The 16,643-nt window shown below is 41.7% G+C and overlaps 1 protein-coding gene across 5 annotated transcripts; it reads right to left on the reverse strand.

Annotated features, from left to right (window-relative positions):
• Positions 1–8,091: 8,091 nt before the first annotated feature.
• Positions 8,092–16,297, reverse strand: SLC25A29 (solute carrier family 25 member 29). 5 transcript variants are annotated; one of them, XM_064460765.1, is made up of 5 exons: positions 16,191–16,244; positions 14,529–14,572; positions 12,525–12,559; positions 9,903–9,986; positions 8,092–9,392 (listed from the first exon to the last, which is right to left on the reverse strand). In XM_064460765.1, exon 5 carries the CDS (start codon positions 9,357–9,359, stop codon positions 8,649–8,651), a length of 711 nt encoding a protein of 236 aa, XP_064316835.1. In that variant the 5' UTR covers positions 9,360–9,392; positions 9,903–9,986; positions 12,525–12,559; positions 14,529–14,572; positions 16,191–16,244; the 3' UTR covers positions 8,092–8,648. The 5 variants fall into 5 exon arrangements, with proteins under 5 accessions (XP_064316835.1, XP_064316831.1, XP_064316833.1 ...); XM_064460761.1 differs by lacking the exon at positions 12,525–12,559 and having other exon boundaries at positions 16,191–16,297; XM_064460763.1 differs by having other exon boundaries at positions 9,903–12,559; positions 16,191–16,237.
• Positions 16,298–16,643: the final 346 nt, after the last annotated feature.

Genomic DNA, 16,643 nt, shown 5'->3' on the forward strand with positions numbered 1-16,643 from the left:
GTTCTAATTGACCTTACATTTTTTTCTTAAACAGTATGTATGATGGTGTTAGGCTTGCACAGAAGTTTGCTTTCCCATGCCATAAAGTGGTACCCATTTTATTCAATTGCAAAGTAAAGAGATTCCTTGATGGTGTTAGTACTTCATCCTTGGATATACATTTGAGACTAAAATATTTATGTTAAATATTGTTTTGATGATTAATGGGGAACGGAAACTTGTATTGCCCCTAGTCATATTGCATCCGATTACGGAGAGAGATCTCAAAAATTTTTATCTAGGCCTCAAATCAGTAACATTCAATACTCTCCTGAGTGTAAGTAGCAACACTTGGTAGCATGAAAGATCTTGCTTTGTAACTAATTAATTAATTACATATTGGGTATAAATAAATACTTGCATTGAGCAGCTTCTGTAAGTTATTTAAGCTTTTAAAGTATAATTGGCGCATCTTGTTCTTTAAAACATCGTGCTTAGTTGATTCCAAAGTTTTCCTTATGGATTTTCAGTGAAGAAATTACAGATTGAGAATAGCAACAGAGTTGACTTTGAACCCACCATTGCCAGCCTACTGTCGACAAGTTCCTGCATTATACCACCAATTTGTGAGCAAGTTCAGGTAAGGAGAGGAGAATCTGAGGGGTGGGGGAAATAGAGCCAGTGGTTTTAAAGCTGGCAAAAGTGCTTACTCATCATGCCTGTTCTACTGCTCGTTTGATCTTTTCATATTGCTTCATCTGGTTCTCTCGCTGTCAGAGTGGAAGGAGACAAATTCTGTAGCTGTGTGTCTTTTGGACTCAGACCACTTTTTAAAAGGTAGAACTGACTGTGTCTGTGGTTTACTGGTAGCAGTAGGTCCTGCTTTAAATACAGGACAAACTGAACTTAATTAACTAGTATTTCTGGAGATTGTTTTTCTTGAAAAGGGTGTAGGAGGAGCCCAGGTACAGATTTGAAATGCTAAATGAAAAAATCCTTAGCAAAATGGAACTGAGAACTTCCTTTCCACCAGGACGTCGGCTGTACTTGCTTGTACTTGACTTCCTTTACCTTCTTTTTGAAGAGGTTCACTGTTGAATTGAGGTGGTGCAATTTTATATTTCCCCCCGCCCCCTCCCGCCCAGTGGTCACAAATTGTCAGTCAGCAAAGCCAAATACTAAACACATTCTAACCTAGATTGTCAGCAGTAATATAGTTTTAAAGGCACACGGAAATCCTTTCCCCCTGCCAGTTCTTCTTGAAGAAGTGGACAAACCAGCCCAGGAAGTCTGAGTGAAATGGTAGCTCTTACTGCAGTTGGTTGATCCAGTTGTTCTATAGTGACGATACTGGCATAATAAGTTTTTCATCTGTATGGCACCTTTCTTAAGTCTGTTACAGTGGCTTGAGAAGATGAGGAAAATAAATAATGTTACCGTCAGCATTAAGCTTTGACATCTTAGTAACAACACTAATGTTCCTGCATGGCTTTAAACCTATGGAGAAATCAAAAGTTCTTAAACTTCAGCATTTGTGCTGGATTTCAAAACTGGGTGCTGGGTGTATATCTTGCAGGCAGGAATAAAAATAGAAGTTGGACTTGGATCTAGTATAGATAGATTTACGTAGCTGTTGATGTAGCTATGTAAATGGAGTCATTAAAAAGTAGCACATTCTTTGGGAAGAGTGAAAAAATTTCTTATATCAGTCTGATTTGGCAGTCCCAGGGCAAAAGAATGGGAGAGACTCTATTCATTCTGATTATATGAATTGACCTAGTTTCAAGTTGCAAAAGGCTAACAGTGAGAAGATGGCTTTACAGCAATGCTTAAATGCCACCTGAGTGGCTACTGCCTTCATTTTATAAGGTATAATTTAATTAGTGGTCACTTATTTGATTTCATTCTCTCTGTCTAAATTAAACCGGCTTAAGCAAGTTTATGTGTACTCATAATCATCCTATATTACTGGGGCGATTGTGCTTAGAATTTTTTTTCAGTTCCTTCATTTCTCTGGAAATAGTCTGGAGAAACTGAATTTCCTTTTGGAGAAAGCACATCAGATACTGTAGAAGTCTTCATGTGAACTTTTTGGGTCTTGGCTTTCTCTAAAGTAGCAGACAAACACATTTTGCTGTAGGCAAAAGAGAAAAATCACTTCTGGCATCTTGTTTAAACAACTCCAGTTTCAGGTTTTTAAGTCTTCCGTTATTTGTTTTTTCTAACAGAAAGGCTTTAAGATCAGATGCTGGTTGGATACCATTCCTTCTATTGTGTATTCAGGTGTGGACATAATAGCTGTTGTGAGCTGCTCTTCTCACTGGGTTCCTGAATAAACTGGAACCTCTCTTCACGAGCAAGCCTGAAGTTCTGTAGAAATGTGGTCAATTTGGGGAGGGAGGGAAAGGGACAGAGAGTCTGTGTGGTCCTTGGAGGACTTTTGGATGCTTCTCTTGCCACCACTTTTTATTAAGTGCTCTTGTAGGTTTAAGTGTAATTTCTCTCTAATCAGGCTGATACTAGGTAGCATCTCTGCCAATGCTTTATTTCAGTCTGTACAGATACTCTTGAATGGTAGTTTGCCAGGAGATGGCAGTGAACTACCAGTTTGTACAGCGTGACCAGCAGGCAGGACAGCAGAGCGTCAGGGTGCCCCTCTGAGGTCGAGTGTGCGTAGGGTGTCCTGTGTGTAGACCCTGCCAGATGTGGAACGTGCCAGTGTCAAAAAGCAAGTGTCTCACACACCAGTGCTGATGAATGAGTACAACTCTCTGCCGATTTCTGAGAGCCGGAAGTGTGCTTGTGCATTCATAAAAAGCATAGCAAAGCAACGGGAAAAAAAAAAGAATAAAAACTGAGTGTGACATGGATTGTATATTTTTAGGGGGTCCATACATCCAATATCTGATATTAATCTGATCTTAAATATCAGATATCTTAAATGTGCAAATCTAATCACGTGCAGTGTTAATGAATGTGCTTTCAACTATAAGTGGCTATTTTGGTTAGCTGACAGACATGTAAAACACCAATGCTTCACTCCAGCGGTGGCTTCCTAAAAAGTCTATGCTCACCTGAGTCAGGTAGGGCCTCGCCATTTGACTTTCCTTCAGTGTGTTGCTCTTAATGTTTGCAAGGCCATGGCAGAGGCTGCAGGACAGATGTTGGATCAGAGTCCTGCATTGCTGCTCTTCAGGGAAGCAAAGGCCTCAATAAACTGGTTCTCTCTCTGGAGCAGGCCCACAGTAAAGGTGTATTTCAGAGGGATGTTGTTTGTGAATAACGGGTATATTTTTGAGATAAATCATAGAGTAGATAAAGACTGAGGCATAAGATGGGCTCCTTGTTAAACAGGAGCAAATCCGTACACGAAAAAGCTTGGTGAGTGGGTATGTCCTACTGTACTTCAGCTAAAGCTCATCTCAGAAATGAATTGGAAGACAAATCTGTAGAAAACCCCGCCTTGTTAGTTAGTGTTTGTGCAATGATTTAAGGGCTCATAAGGCTGGGTGTCCTTCAGAGCAGCAAGATGCTTGCTAAGGACCTTGCCAACATTGCCAGTTGCAGCGCTGGGTTTCAGAGTTTGACTGCCTTGCACGTGGGGCATCACGCAGCTCATGTTTTGACTTACTTTCCAACACATCTCTCTTTTCCCAGCAAAACAGAAGATTTGGCCTTTGGACATGGACTCCTTCACTCGTCAATCTTAACTGGTGCTTTGACTGAACCTCCAATGGGTTTATATGACTCCAATGTCTCCCTTAGCTTGAAAGGGCATACAGAGGTTTATGGTTTGGAAATGGATTGCAAGGAATAATACTATGGCAGGTCTTCAGGTTTTCCATATAAAATAGGGTGTGGTTTTTTTTTTTAATTCTTTCCTCTTGCATGGGATAGGGTATTTAATCTCAATTTTTTCCAGACTGTGAAATGAAAGTCTAGGCTCTCAGTTATGAACTGGCAGGGAAGCAGTTATTTCCCTGGAGGAAATCAGGGGTAAGAGTTATTTTGACGTTTACCTCCTTCAATTGCAGTTATGAAGCTTGAACTTTATTACTAGCCTGTTTGAAAACTACCTGTTGTAGATTCTTCCTTAAGTGAAAATACATCCGTGCACAAGGAAGAAGGTATGTGGCCTGGTTGATTGCAACACTTGAGTATACCTGATCTAGGATAAATCTCTGCTTAAGACAACTAGATTACGCCCTAGAAAAACAATACTATTTTCTTTCATACCAATTTTAGTCTAGCCAGGTCAAATTTCTCTAGCAACAATTCTTCCTATTTTGATACATTTAGCAAACAGTGCAGACCATGAGGTCAAGCTTCATTGTGATTTTAGTATTTTATCAATTGACACATGAATATGGTTGAAATAGTAAAACTATTTTACTGTTCGTAAAAAAAAAAAAAAAAAAAAAACAAAAAAAACAAAAAAAAAAAAACACCACAAAAAACGGAATGTTCCAGTAGGAAAAAGTAGTCATAATAAAGTGTAAGTAATAATAGTGAATGATACCAAGAAGCAATTTAACTGTGTTAGATATAAAGGTTTATAAATGTGAAGAATGTTTTGTGGACATTAGAACTGGCCTTTCTTGCAATTATATCAATGTATAGGGTGTTATTTTACACTGCAGATCTTGGCTTGGTTGCTTTCAATTTATTTATGGATGAAACTGTATAGCTTAAAATCACATTCTGGGTCAAATCAGTTAAAACTGGTAATAAACTATTAGTAGAGAAGCTTTTACTGTTTATCATATGTTTTATGGTGCATATTATGTTGCTTTTTTTTTTGTTAGTGGTAACCATTTTTGTAATTAGTGAGGACAACACTAGTACAAAAATTGCAAAATAATTGCACCAGGAGGATGGAAGTGGTTTATTTTCCTCTGCTTTCCTCCCCCACTGCCCATGAACATATATAAATGCCTGAACATTGATGGAAGCAGTTTACTTCCTCATTATTCCAAAGCCTACCTCCACTAGGTTTGGCCCAGGAAATTCTCTGGTTTCCTGCTCTCTGGTTGTGGCTCCCGGAGCCACATGATCCCTTAAATCCTTCAGCTGTCTCTGTGGCTGTGGTGTTTGATACGGCAGGTTGCCGTGGGTAAGCTTCTATTTTCTCTGGCTGTTTTTCTGGCAGAAGGAGGGTTTAAGTGCACCTTCTGCTAATCTAGTGGTGTTTGGCACAATTCTGGGCTTTAAGTTGTTCTTTAACTATCCACAGATCAAAAGTCTGCCTACCAACAGCTGTTAACACCTGTTTTCCAACATAATAGTAAATATATTTAATTTCAAAGAACAAACACATCTCTCCTCTGCAAGGTCAACTTTCTATACTTGTGTCTTAGTAACTTGCCCAGTATGCTACCTGTCCTGCACCTGCAACGAGCAGGTCTTCATCCCTTGAATGTCATGCTACATTTTCATGTGAACTGTAAAAAAGCCATATGCAGAGGAAGGCAAGGAAGAGAGGACAAAAACAAACAAACAAACAAACAAACACCCCAGATCTGTCATGTTACAGTTGCAGACATGATAAATGAACTGAATTTCACCCCAGTAGTTATTACAGTAAAAGTCCTTTAAAACTTGGAAGGGTTGTACCTGGGTGCTTTTTTCCTCTTGTGCTAATTGAGCGCGTTTGTGGCTGCAACCTGTAACACTGGTATGACCCATCCAGTAGTAGGTTGGTTCATAAGAAAGAGTAGAACATGGGGACTTGATAGTATGTGAGTTTTACTTTCAGTGAGTTTTTCTTACTCCTTTCAGTTGTTGGGGTATTAATAGAGCGTGTCCTACCCAGTATCAGGATGCTTGATGATGCTTGTGGGAAGGAGGATCTGGGGAGGCAGAATACAGTCCTGTCTGTCCTGGCTAAATTGGCTGGCATACCAAAAATCTGGCAGGAAGGAACTGAATCGTGCTTAAAGAGGCTGAGGCTATTGTCTAGCTTGACTAAATAGTTAGAAGTCATGCCGATTTCAAGCCAGTGATGTTAGATTAAGCTGAAAACTGGCTTTTAGCCTCCTGTTAGGTGTGTTGAGTAACTTCCAGTGTCTGCTACTGATCATTTCTCTGAAGTTCCAGATGGATGAATTTCTGGAGAAAGTGGTTTAGTAAATACTGTGAGTAAAACTTTGTGTAGCCCTTTCTGTTTTAATGATGCTACTGTCTTTCAGAGAGCTGCTGTTTGCTTATTCCAAGTTTTTGTTTCTGTGCCATAGTTCAATGTCATTGCTCCTGCTGAGAACACAAGGTACATGACTGGAACTGCACTTGGTCACAGAAACGTGGGTTTCTGTTGAAGTGGTGGCCTTCCCCTTTTCTGATCTAGCAAACTGGTGCTTGGCAGGGTTTCTTTCAGTCACATCTACCCTTTAAGATGGATTAGTGGAGCCAGTACCAGGAATAACCTCTCGTCAGTCGTGAGAGGTCTTTTTTTCATAGGTCATAACACACGTTGTCCTGCATTTCCTGGGTGGCTCGTTATTTGGAATATTGCTCTTTGGAGTAGTTGTGCTGTCTAAAAACAAAAAACTACAGCATGCAAAGCATTTTTGCTAGACTTGTGCATCTTGGAGCCAAGCGTTACTCTGATTCAGGTATGAGCAGTGCTGTTGGCAGACCTGGTACTGGATTCTGATGTGGCTCCGCAGGGACACTGAACTTGTCTTCTGCAATCGTACAGCCTTGGTGCTGATCAGCACTGCTTAAACCAAATAAATGCAGAATATGAAGGGTTCCAGCGTGCTGCCAGCTCTCTGGCCCTAAAGGCGTGATTGTTCTCTTAGTGTACCTGTAATATCTTTAAGTGAGGTACTCAGTGGAAAGATCATTTGAAGAAGCGAGCTCAGGCAGCTTCCGTTCTTTGCTTCAGTGAACTGATTGATACACTCTAAGCCAGAGCACAGGCACTGTCCTTCCTGGTGGTGCACGGAAGGCGGATGAGGAACAAGTTTCTTCAGGCAAAAGCCCACCCTCTTGCAAGCTATATGTAACACAAGGAAGCGTCTCAGTAAAACATAAGAAGCTTTGAAGAACCAAAGTAGAAATTTTTTAAAAATTTATTCCCTCATTTTATATACAATAATTACAGACTACTGTACAAAGGTGTAAATGGTCTGTGCTGTGAGTTGTGCAGATGCAGCTTAGTAGACAGATTTAACATTCAATTTGAATCTCAGTGCAAGTAGGCACTAAAATATCCAACATACCTCCAAGGTATAAAGAGACATACCAGTTTTACAGGCTTCTCCAGCATAGTTTATTACAGTGCAAAATGCTATGAAATAAGGTTTCTTTAGAAAATTCATATAAATTAACCACATATTGCACTTGTCCCATCCGAAAGTGTAACAAGTTGTACTTACTGAACTAGTTTGATACGTTTTAGAACACTCCTCACACACGCGCTCCTTCCTCCTGGCTCTTTGTGCCAAATATGTGTAGTTCTTATTCCAAATCTTAAATAACCGCTTATAGCTCTTTGACTAATACAATCCCTCGTGAACAGAATGCTAAAAAAAAAAATCACAGCGGATTTACAAGAAGAAAATTCTCCAAAACCCTTTTCAGTCTTCTTTCCAGTAGCACTGTAACTTAATACATAAAAATCAGTATTGGTTAAATTCATAATGCAAGCGTATTGAACACCAACCATTTCAGACACTTACACCCCTATTTTCTGGAAAGGTGTGAAACCTCCAGTTCTAAACATGTACGTAATTCTACAGTACTTCAAGCTGCTAAGCTAACATTGCACCCATGAACATTTTGTGCAATACCACAGGCAGGACTTTGACTTCTGTACATCATTGGCTGCTATGGTGCATGTTGGGAGAAGCAGTGCAAAGTTGCATTAATTTCAGAGAACAAAGTCTAATTGGGCCGAATCTAGTCAATATGATCCGTGCACCCACCAAATGTGAAATAGAAGCAAAGGCAAGTAATATCAATCTTAGTTGATTTGAGTTTCCCTAAATCCTTACAAGCCTTGAGATTTAAAGGAACAAGTGCATATGAGTGCAGATGCTAACTTTGTGCTTAAGATATTTATTCAAAGCTGAAAGGTACGGGAGTAGCTTAGGAACAATTTCTTTCCCCCCCCCCCCAGCAAACCAGTATAAACAAAGTTGCTACTAAAACCACTGACGTACAAAAGCAGAGGAAAAGAAAATCACATGGCTAGCTGAATGCTAGTCCATGTCTTAAACAGTTCAGGGTTACCTGCAAAATGCCTCCAACATTCAATTTCTTTCCCCTACTTCACCTTGGAGGACTATACTAACTCCTGTTACATACAAAAAGAAATATTTTCTGAAAGCACTTCTGCATTTGACTCAACTCAGTCATTCAGAACATGAGTGGAAGAAAACCTGATTTCTGGTACGACATTCTCCAGATCCTCTTCTGGAGCCACAACAGTAACTGTACAGTACTTTCTAAAGGCAGGTCCCCATCTTACTTGGATACTACTAGATATGAAGTCCTTAATAAGGCAATATACTGTTCATACAAGTAATGAGATGAAATCCTAATTTGACACATTTAGGAATTCTTTATACAGATAGCATATATTTGCACCACTTGTGCAGGTCAGGTGTTTACGTTTGAAAACGCCCAACCAGACAGGCTTTGGATCAGGACAACAAACATAATGTTCACAGACTGGAAGGCTGCTGGATTACTGGACCTGGTTCACATTCACGAAGGTTGTCTTCTGACTTCATATACATTAGGAACACAGTGACAGTAGCAAAGGTAGCTGCGTTGACAGGAAAAGCACGGAGAAGTGTGGAAGTAAGACCTCTTGTGAACACCCTCCAGCCTTCTTCATGGTAACTCTTTCGCACACAGTCCCAAATGCCATTGTATTGTGTAACGCCTCCAACTCCGTCAGCCTGAAGCCGGGATTTGATCACATCCACAGGATAGGTGGAGAGCCAGGACACAATTCCTGACATCCCCCCCGAAAACAGCAGTTTGGGAATAACGTAACTGTCTTCAGCTTCACAGCCTAAATACCTGGTCATGCAGTCATAGGTCAGGAAGTAAAAGCCAAAGCTTGGAGTCTCTCTTATGAACGTAGAGACCATGCCCCTGTTGATACCCCTCAGCCCTTCCTTTCGATAGATTTTGATCAAACAATCCAGAGAATTTTTGTAGTTCTTCATTTTTAGTTTGTATTCACCTGTTCCTTGAAGCTGCATTCTTGTCTTTGCTAATTCCATGGGACAGCAGATGATGCACTGGATTGCCCCTGCTGCTGACCCTGCAAGGAACTGGTTTAGAGGAGTGTCTTTTCCAAGAGCACGAAGTGTGTTTCCTTGTACGCCGAACACAAGCGCATTAATGAAGGTAAGTCCCATCATTGGTGACCCAATACCTTTATAGAGTCCGAAAGCCTAATGGAAGAAGGAAGGAAAACCCCTTTTTTAACAGTGGTGTTGCTAACCTGAAACTGCAGAACGTGGCCTTTCCGGCTCTCCCTTGTGCCCTGACTTTCTAACAGTGGCCAGATGATCAGCACCATATGTAGTAATAATTTCATCACTGCCTAGGACACAAACATCTAGATGTTTTTAGCAGTACAAATATATAGTTGAACACATCCAGAAAATAATCTTAGTTCATCCAGAGAAAAGTTTTCTGGTAAATTTTTATACTTTATTTTTTAAGTAACTCATTATTTAAAAAGTTAACTTCAAAATACCAACTTCCAACTTAGCGATCATCTTCCTGAAGTTTCTGGCAAACTTCTGCCTACGCTATCTGCCCTTTGGTCAGGAGATGTTCAGAGTATGTTTATCTCTTGATCTTCAATAATTGTAGGAGGTTTTTTAACAGCTTTCCCGCCCTTCCTATACAGAATACATGAGGATACAAAATAGGCAAAGCATTAATTTTGTACTTACAGATTCTTGCTTGATGATGGACTGAAAGCAATGGAAGGTCCCACGGTAGAGAGGTTTCTCTACATTTTGAACTTGTAGACGAACCTATAAAAAGTTGTATGAGATACTGATTTGCATGTCAAGAACAGCCTAATTGGTAAGTTAGTGTCTTGTACATCTATGGAGATTTGCTATAGTAATGTATATGCAAAAGCACAGCCTGTAGACTGGAATGCCATATGTGACAAAATAATCTCAAAATAACTCTAAGTTGTTTAAAGATAACTTTTGGGGGTGAAAACATGAAGGGAGGAGGATTGTTAACTTCTTGTGAATATTAGAAAAACAGTATGTGGAAGTACAGTAGGGTACACTGTTACCTAGATTTTTAGATTGAAGTTTTCCAGTACTGGCTACAACAAGTACTTTCTTAGCTGCCAAGAATACTTCTGTTCACACTAGCAAGTATCTGCACAAACATGACAGAATTTTATAAAAATATATTTACAAGTCAAGCATGAAATAAGGATAATTTTGAAAAGGATGGAAACTTTCAACAACGCCACCCACGGTGTTTCTGGCTACCAGACGTGGTACCCTTCACTGAGATATGATTTTTTGCAGAGGGTAGCTGGGAAGTGACTCTTAAGATGTCTTACTTTGCATAAAGAAAGGAATAAAAAGCCACTTGTCCGTTTCAATTTTAGTCTATTTTTTTTTAATCTGCTGAACACAATTTGTGAGGGTGTGGCTGTTTCAAACCTTTAATGTTAGTAACCAACTAACTGAAGAGGTATGTTCTGCCGGACAGGTAGCTGCTACTGTAACTGGCCTTTTTCCTAGGTGTGTTTTAACCTTTAATGGGAATGTCCAATTCTGTGTTTTCCTGCTAATTTATCCTCAGCACACTTAAAACAAAAAAAAGCCTCAAGACTACCTAGTTCACAGAAACCTGTATGCTGCAATAAACTCAGTAAATTGGTTTCACTGGATTGGGGAAGTTAAAAATCTGTCTTTGATCTCCAGCATGGAGGGCTGCAACATTTCTCAGAGAAGATGCTTATCAACCATTTAATGCTGCTGCTGCAACTCCAGGGCAAAAAACCTCAAGACTCTTACTGTGAACAAAAGAAAATATTATCAGGTCTGTGTGAAAGATTCCTGACTTTAAAATATTTATTATTACTTTAGGCAAAGAGTGATAAACACATCAGCACAACAGTGAAAGACCTGTAAGATGATGTGGGTCTAGAAAAGGATCTGGGACATGGTTTGTCAGAATTCTATATACAGGTTAGCTTTCTTTAAGGCAAAGAATAAATTACTTACAGTTTCAGTATTTGTTCTATTCTACAACATGTCATTTTATGCTTTGTAAATCAAAACTTTAGTTCTCTGTGGTTTTTTGAGTATGCTAGCTGTACTGGGAGGCTGAGATCACCTCAGGTCTTCCAAGATGGAACAGCAATTTAAAACTTCTCAGAGTTAAAAATAGTCTTGTGGTGGGATTCCAAGAAAATAATTCCTTTGTTACTCAAAGTGATGTTTGGAGGGCAGGCAGATTGTTAAAACTGCTCAAGCAGCAGACCCACAAGCAACATAAACCTTAACAAGGTGTCAGAATTGCACAAAATGAAGGGTTTATTCTATTTACTGTTTATTGCTAATATTTCAAACCCTAGCTGTGAAGTCAGGGGGCTTCCACATGTATGGGCATGGGAGAATTGTAGAATTCTTACTTTGACTTCTCTATATGCTTGTCTTCAGTAGTTCAGAGTTAGTCATATTCTATATAGGTTGTATTCCCTAGTGGCATACAGCTACCGCTATTTTTGTCTAAATAATTTGTCAAGTATTGACCAATTAGGCTTTGTTGTGGAATAAAATATTTAGAAAGTTAAGTACTGGCACTCCAGGTCTAGGAACAAAAGACAGATCTCTTATTTGAGCAAGGGATGACCACATAGGGATACCCCCACTAGCAACCTGCCTGGTCAGGCAATGCATGTGTATGAAACTTTATGGATATTAATGCCATATTAGGCAAGCTCTTTCTTAGCATGTACAACTATGGGAAGAATGACTTGTGCAAAGTTTAACCCTCTATTGTATTTGTTGCACAATATTCTTGCTTCCTTTTTATTTAAAGCTACTGTTACTAGGGTTTTAGGTCAAATAGTAAACACACTGTAATTTCACATCACTAAAGACTTGCATAAAGTTACTCAAGACTAAAAAAAACTCTGAACTACCACACCCCAAAACAGTCCAAATATTTAATAATGTGCAAAGTAAGTGATTTAGAAGTGTTTGAGCAAGAAAATGTCCTCCAAGGATATGTAGTGGGTAAAACCTTCACAACAGTGTGCCTGAGGTTCTGTTTTAGAGCCACTGTGTGTGGAAGTGTGTATAGCCAGAGATACATGCCAGAAAGAAGATTCAGAGTAAGACTTTACATTAAAAATAAAAAAAGGGATATTTAAACCCCGCTCCCTCCATGCCATAGCTGTAGAAGAGGGACACATCAGTTTAAAACTAAAGGGAAAAAGCTTCATAAGTCTTTTAGACCTTTATTTGAACTAATACATTTGGGAATAAATTAAGACTGAGAGAAACAGAAGTGTTCACCTGGGCTATACTTACTAGGTAACTCTCCCGTGATGAGGCTTATCTGTCATCTACAACAAAGTAACACTTTTGCTGTTAATGAAGACAGCCCCTAGCTCAGAAAGTAAAGGCAGTTAAAAGCAAAAAAGCAATTTTATACATTACATCAACAAACCAGGGATAAGGAGTTTGCCAGTTCTGAGATCAGCTCAGCTGTGGGTTTGGCAGGGCGACTTCACCAGCTTAATCTCTCCCTGTGTGTCCCACCAGCCCCCTCCCCGCTTTGTGAACATGATCACTGGCCAAAAAAGAGCTTAACAGCCAAGGCAGAAGTAAAATTCTGGCTTATCTAAGCAGCTTTCCCATTGTTCAGTTATATTAAAAACTTACGGTCTGAGGTGACTACCAGCTAGCTTTTAACACTGCAGAACTATAAAAAGGGTTAATTCTTAACACACACAAGTTATGCAATGTCTTTTTTTCCAAAGTGTTAGTTTTATCATATACAGTGGTGACTGTGCCAGCTAATAACACAAACATTAGTATTTTCTCTAATAAAAATTAGATAAATGCTTGTATTTTCATACCCATTAGAATGTATATAGTTTGCCACACTGGATTTCATAAAACATTTCACATCATCCAGAAAGAAACTGTTTACTCTATGGTAAAGGAAGATGCTTTTTCTAAACCCAACACATCTATTTTGCATTATTTCCTCTGCTGGCACTAGCATGGGAGCCCCAGTTATGCATACACTTAAGTGTTTAGTTTCATGCACTACAAGCTCTTCTGCTTTAAAAACCAGAAAAAATCCCCATACATGCTTAACTTTGAGCATAGAATTTTAGTAGTTTTGCTGGCTTCAGTGAAATGACCCATCACCTTAAGTTAAGCATGTAAAATGTGGCAGGATGGGAGTGAGAGAAAGAGACAGCTGGCTCTGTACCACCATAAAACCCCCCATGCAAGTCTGGACAATACCATTCCTGAAAATACATACCCAATTACTTAACAATAAAGTCAACCACGCTCTGAACAACATACAGTCTTACTGTTTGAGCACCTTGCACTTGACTGGCAAGGACTAATATCCACTAGCTAGGAAAATCTGTATTGAATGAACCACGTGCTCAAATACAGAATATGGTGGTGACCTCGGGAACACTATCAGTCCTTTGCATATCTAAATTCAGCAAGGTAGAGGTATTCCAAATATAGCTGTAGCAGGTGGCAAGCTCTCTGGTGCATTAGTTTAGTAGGGAATATATTAGCATCCCTTTTATTCTTCCACTGTGAGACTTTGGAGAAAGCTGCCAAAAAGTTACTTAAGTTGTCATCCCATTCTGGAAAATGGGCTTGGACCTCTGGGAGTTCTGGCTGAAGGACCCTCCAGGAGATTTCAAATCTTATCTTTGAACAGGCTTTAGCTATCTTTAGCATGCATAATACATACAGCTAAGCAACGATCAGAAAATGAATTTTAACTTGTAAAGTTGTAAAAATATTTACTACTTAAAGGGAGAAAAAAGGCCCCAGACAAGCTTCATGCTGTGGATTTTTATCCACTTGCACCCTTTGGCTATTGTAACAAATTAATGCTTGAGGAGTAAGTAGCAGAGCTTCGGGGGAAACAAAACACACATTTTCAACCTAGTAACAAAGTAGGTTTGAGTTACAACTGCAGGGAGAGGCAGTTTTAGCAGTTAGTGAGGAACAGCTGCAGAGAAGCAAGCTTAGAAAAAAATTAAGTTAAATGTAAGATTGTATTTTCAAATACAATGACGTTACTGCACTGATGAACCTGTAGCTTAGGCCAACGTTTGCTGTGTTACTGGGTTGAGTCATATAAATTTTTTTTTTTTTTTTCATTTCTGAAGAGCCGGAGACTGCAAATCTATTAACAGTGGTTGAGGAGGCTTGTTCCAAGCTTTCCAGCACAGATTTGTGCTCCTACAGTGTCTGGGGATTATTGTTTTTTCCTCCCCCACTCCTTGAAAAAACTTCACTAGAGACAAAGTTATTTCATAATCAACCCACCTTAACAGTGTCAAATGGGTGTCCCACCAGCACTCCGGCAGCACCTGAAACAAAACAAATGCCATGGTTATGAGTCATGGATTTCTTCCTGGGTCTGGGGCTAGTTGCCCAAGCACAACCACCAGCCTGAGGTGTAAGTGCGCAGCGTTGCTGGCAGGCCAGCTAAAGAGCGTCCTATCAAGTCAGGAGGTGAGAGATCCACAGCTCAGTCCTTCAGGCCAGTATAGGTGCTTTTACACTCCCATCAGGCTTCTGAGCCCCAGGCAGGGGTCGAGGTGTGTGATTACAGAGTGTGCCACATCACACGGGATATTCAGCGGCGATTCCTGGCCTCAGCCCAAGGCAAGTCCATTGGGCAGAGATTGCCGGTTTCCTCCAAAGCAAAATATTTCATGGACGTGCCACTCTGTGGAGACAGGAGAAAACCTGGAATCTTCTCTAAAGGCAGAAGAAGATTCTTGCTCTCTGCCCGCAGCCTTTCCAGATGTGATGGTAGCAGCTGCAGAAGGACTATGCATTACCAAAAACCTTTGCTTTATTCCAGCATCAAATGGTTTTTTAGAAGTTACATGCAGGCCTATTAGTTATACTGATCTGACTACAGGCATTTTGCACTGAAAAACACAAGTATAGTTGAAGCAAGGGATCCCCTGCTTCTTGGACCAAAACTGGAAGTTTAATCCACTTATGACCACTGACAGCAGGAACTGCAAGTGCTTCAGTACTCCTTCTTGCATTTCCAGGAAGAGTATCTTTCCCTCTCCCCGGGAGGGCATAGCAGGAATGCAAAGCCCACTCTAGGATGGAGTCGTCCAGGTTGTTCATGGCCAGCACAGCAGCAAGATAATCCAAGCCACAAATATAGCGATGTGCACCGTGTTCAGCCTGAAAAGACCAGTGGCACAACTGGGCACGCGGGATCCCCGGCAAGCAGGGGGCACTAGGGTGAAGTCAGAAGCTGAAGGAAAAAAAAAAAATCTCTTTGCCATGTTGGCAAGGAGAATAGCAAATGCAAATAACTGAAAAGATGTGAGCATAGACCTCCTGAACACAATTTAACAGCTGCTAAAAATAGAAGAAGGAAGGCCATAAGCAGATGCACAAGGAAGAGCAAGACGGGCATACGTCTCTTCCTCTTCACGTTAATGCTCTCTGCTATAAATATTTTCAGGTCAGAGGGGCTCCCGAGCGCGCCGCTGCCCCTCCGCTAACCCCGAGAGTCCCCCCCGCGCCAGCCCCCTCGGGCAAGCCCCGGCGCTGCGGCACGGCCGCGGGGGGGGGGGGGGCGGCACGCCCCGCCGCCGCCGCGGGAGCCCCCCGGGACCTTCCCCCGGCCCCACCTGCAGCGGGGCGGCCGCTCTCACCGCCCCCTCCCCAAAGCAATTCGCCGCTCCCGAAATAAAAGCGCCGCGCCCAGCTCTCCCTTCCAGCCCCCCTCTTCCCCCCCCCCGCTTTTTTCCTATCTTCCCCCTTTTCCCTCCCTTTCCTTTTCTCCTCTCCCCCTTTTTCTTTTTCCGCCTTCCTTTTCTTTTTCCGCCTTTTTCCCCTTTTAATTCCCCCCACTTTTCCTTTCCTCCATTTTTCCTCTCCCCCCTTTTTAAACATTTTTAAAATTTTTTTTTTTCTTTCCCCGCTTTTTGCAGCCTCCCCCCCGCTCCTCACCGCCCACGCATCCCGCAAGGAAATCCAGAGCCATGCTGGCACCCTCCGTCCCCGGCGGGGCCCGGCCCTTGCGCGATGCCGCTCCGCGCACTGCCGCCGCCCGCCGCGCCGCCCGCCCTTTCTACCGCCCGGCCCCCCCCCCCCGGCCCCCCCCGCTCCGGAGAGGGGCCGGCCGCGCCTCCGAAGGGGCGGGCAACGGGACAACTCCCCCCCGTCGCCCACAGCCACTGGCGGCCGCCTCGGGGCGGTTCCCGGCAGAGGGCGGGACGGTGATGGGACTACCGGGGATGGAGGGGGGGCTGGAGCTGGGCGCCCCTTCCACGGCTCCGCCCCCCCAAACCCCTCTCTTTTTTCCTACATCTCAAGAATTAACCATAAGTAAAGACAGAAAGAAATTTTGGAGGCTGGGGAGGGTCGGGGAGCGGGGGCGGAGCACCCCTCCTGCATCTGGAG

The sequence above is a fragment of the Phalacrocorax carbo genome, chromosome 9 (genome assembly GCF_963921805.1).
Source record: "Phalacrocorax carbo chromosome 9, bPhaCar2.1, whole genome shotgun sequence".
Taxonomy (NCBI): Eukaryota; Metazoa; Chordata; class Aves; order Suliformes; family Phalacrocoracidae; genus Phalacrocorax; species Phalacrocorax carbo.

Excerpts from the sequence above, each read along its gene's own strand:
- SLC25A29 (XM_064460761.1), bottom strand. The coding sequence starts at position 16,224 with ATGGCTCTGGATTTCCTTGCGGGATGCGTGGGCG. Across the intron at positions 14,573-16,190 it reads CCTTGCGGGATGCGTGGGCG|GTGCTGCCGGAGTGCTGGTG; the intron begins GTGAGGAGCGGG and ends GTTTTGTTTCAG. Across the intron at positions 9,393-9,902 it reads CCATCATCAAGCAAGAATCT|GCTTTCGGACTCTATAAAGG; the intron begins GTAAGTACAAAA and ends TTCTTCCATTAG.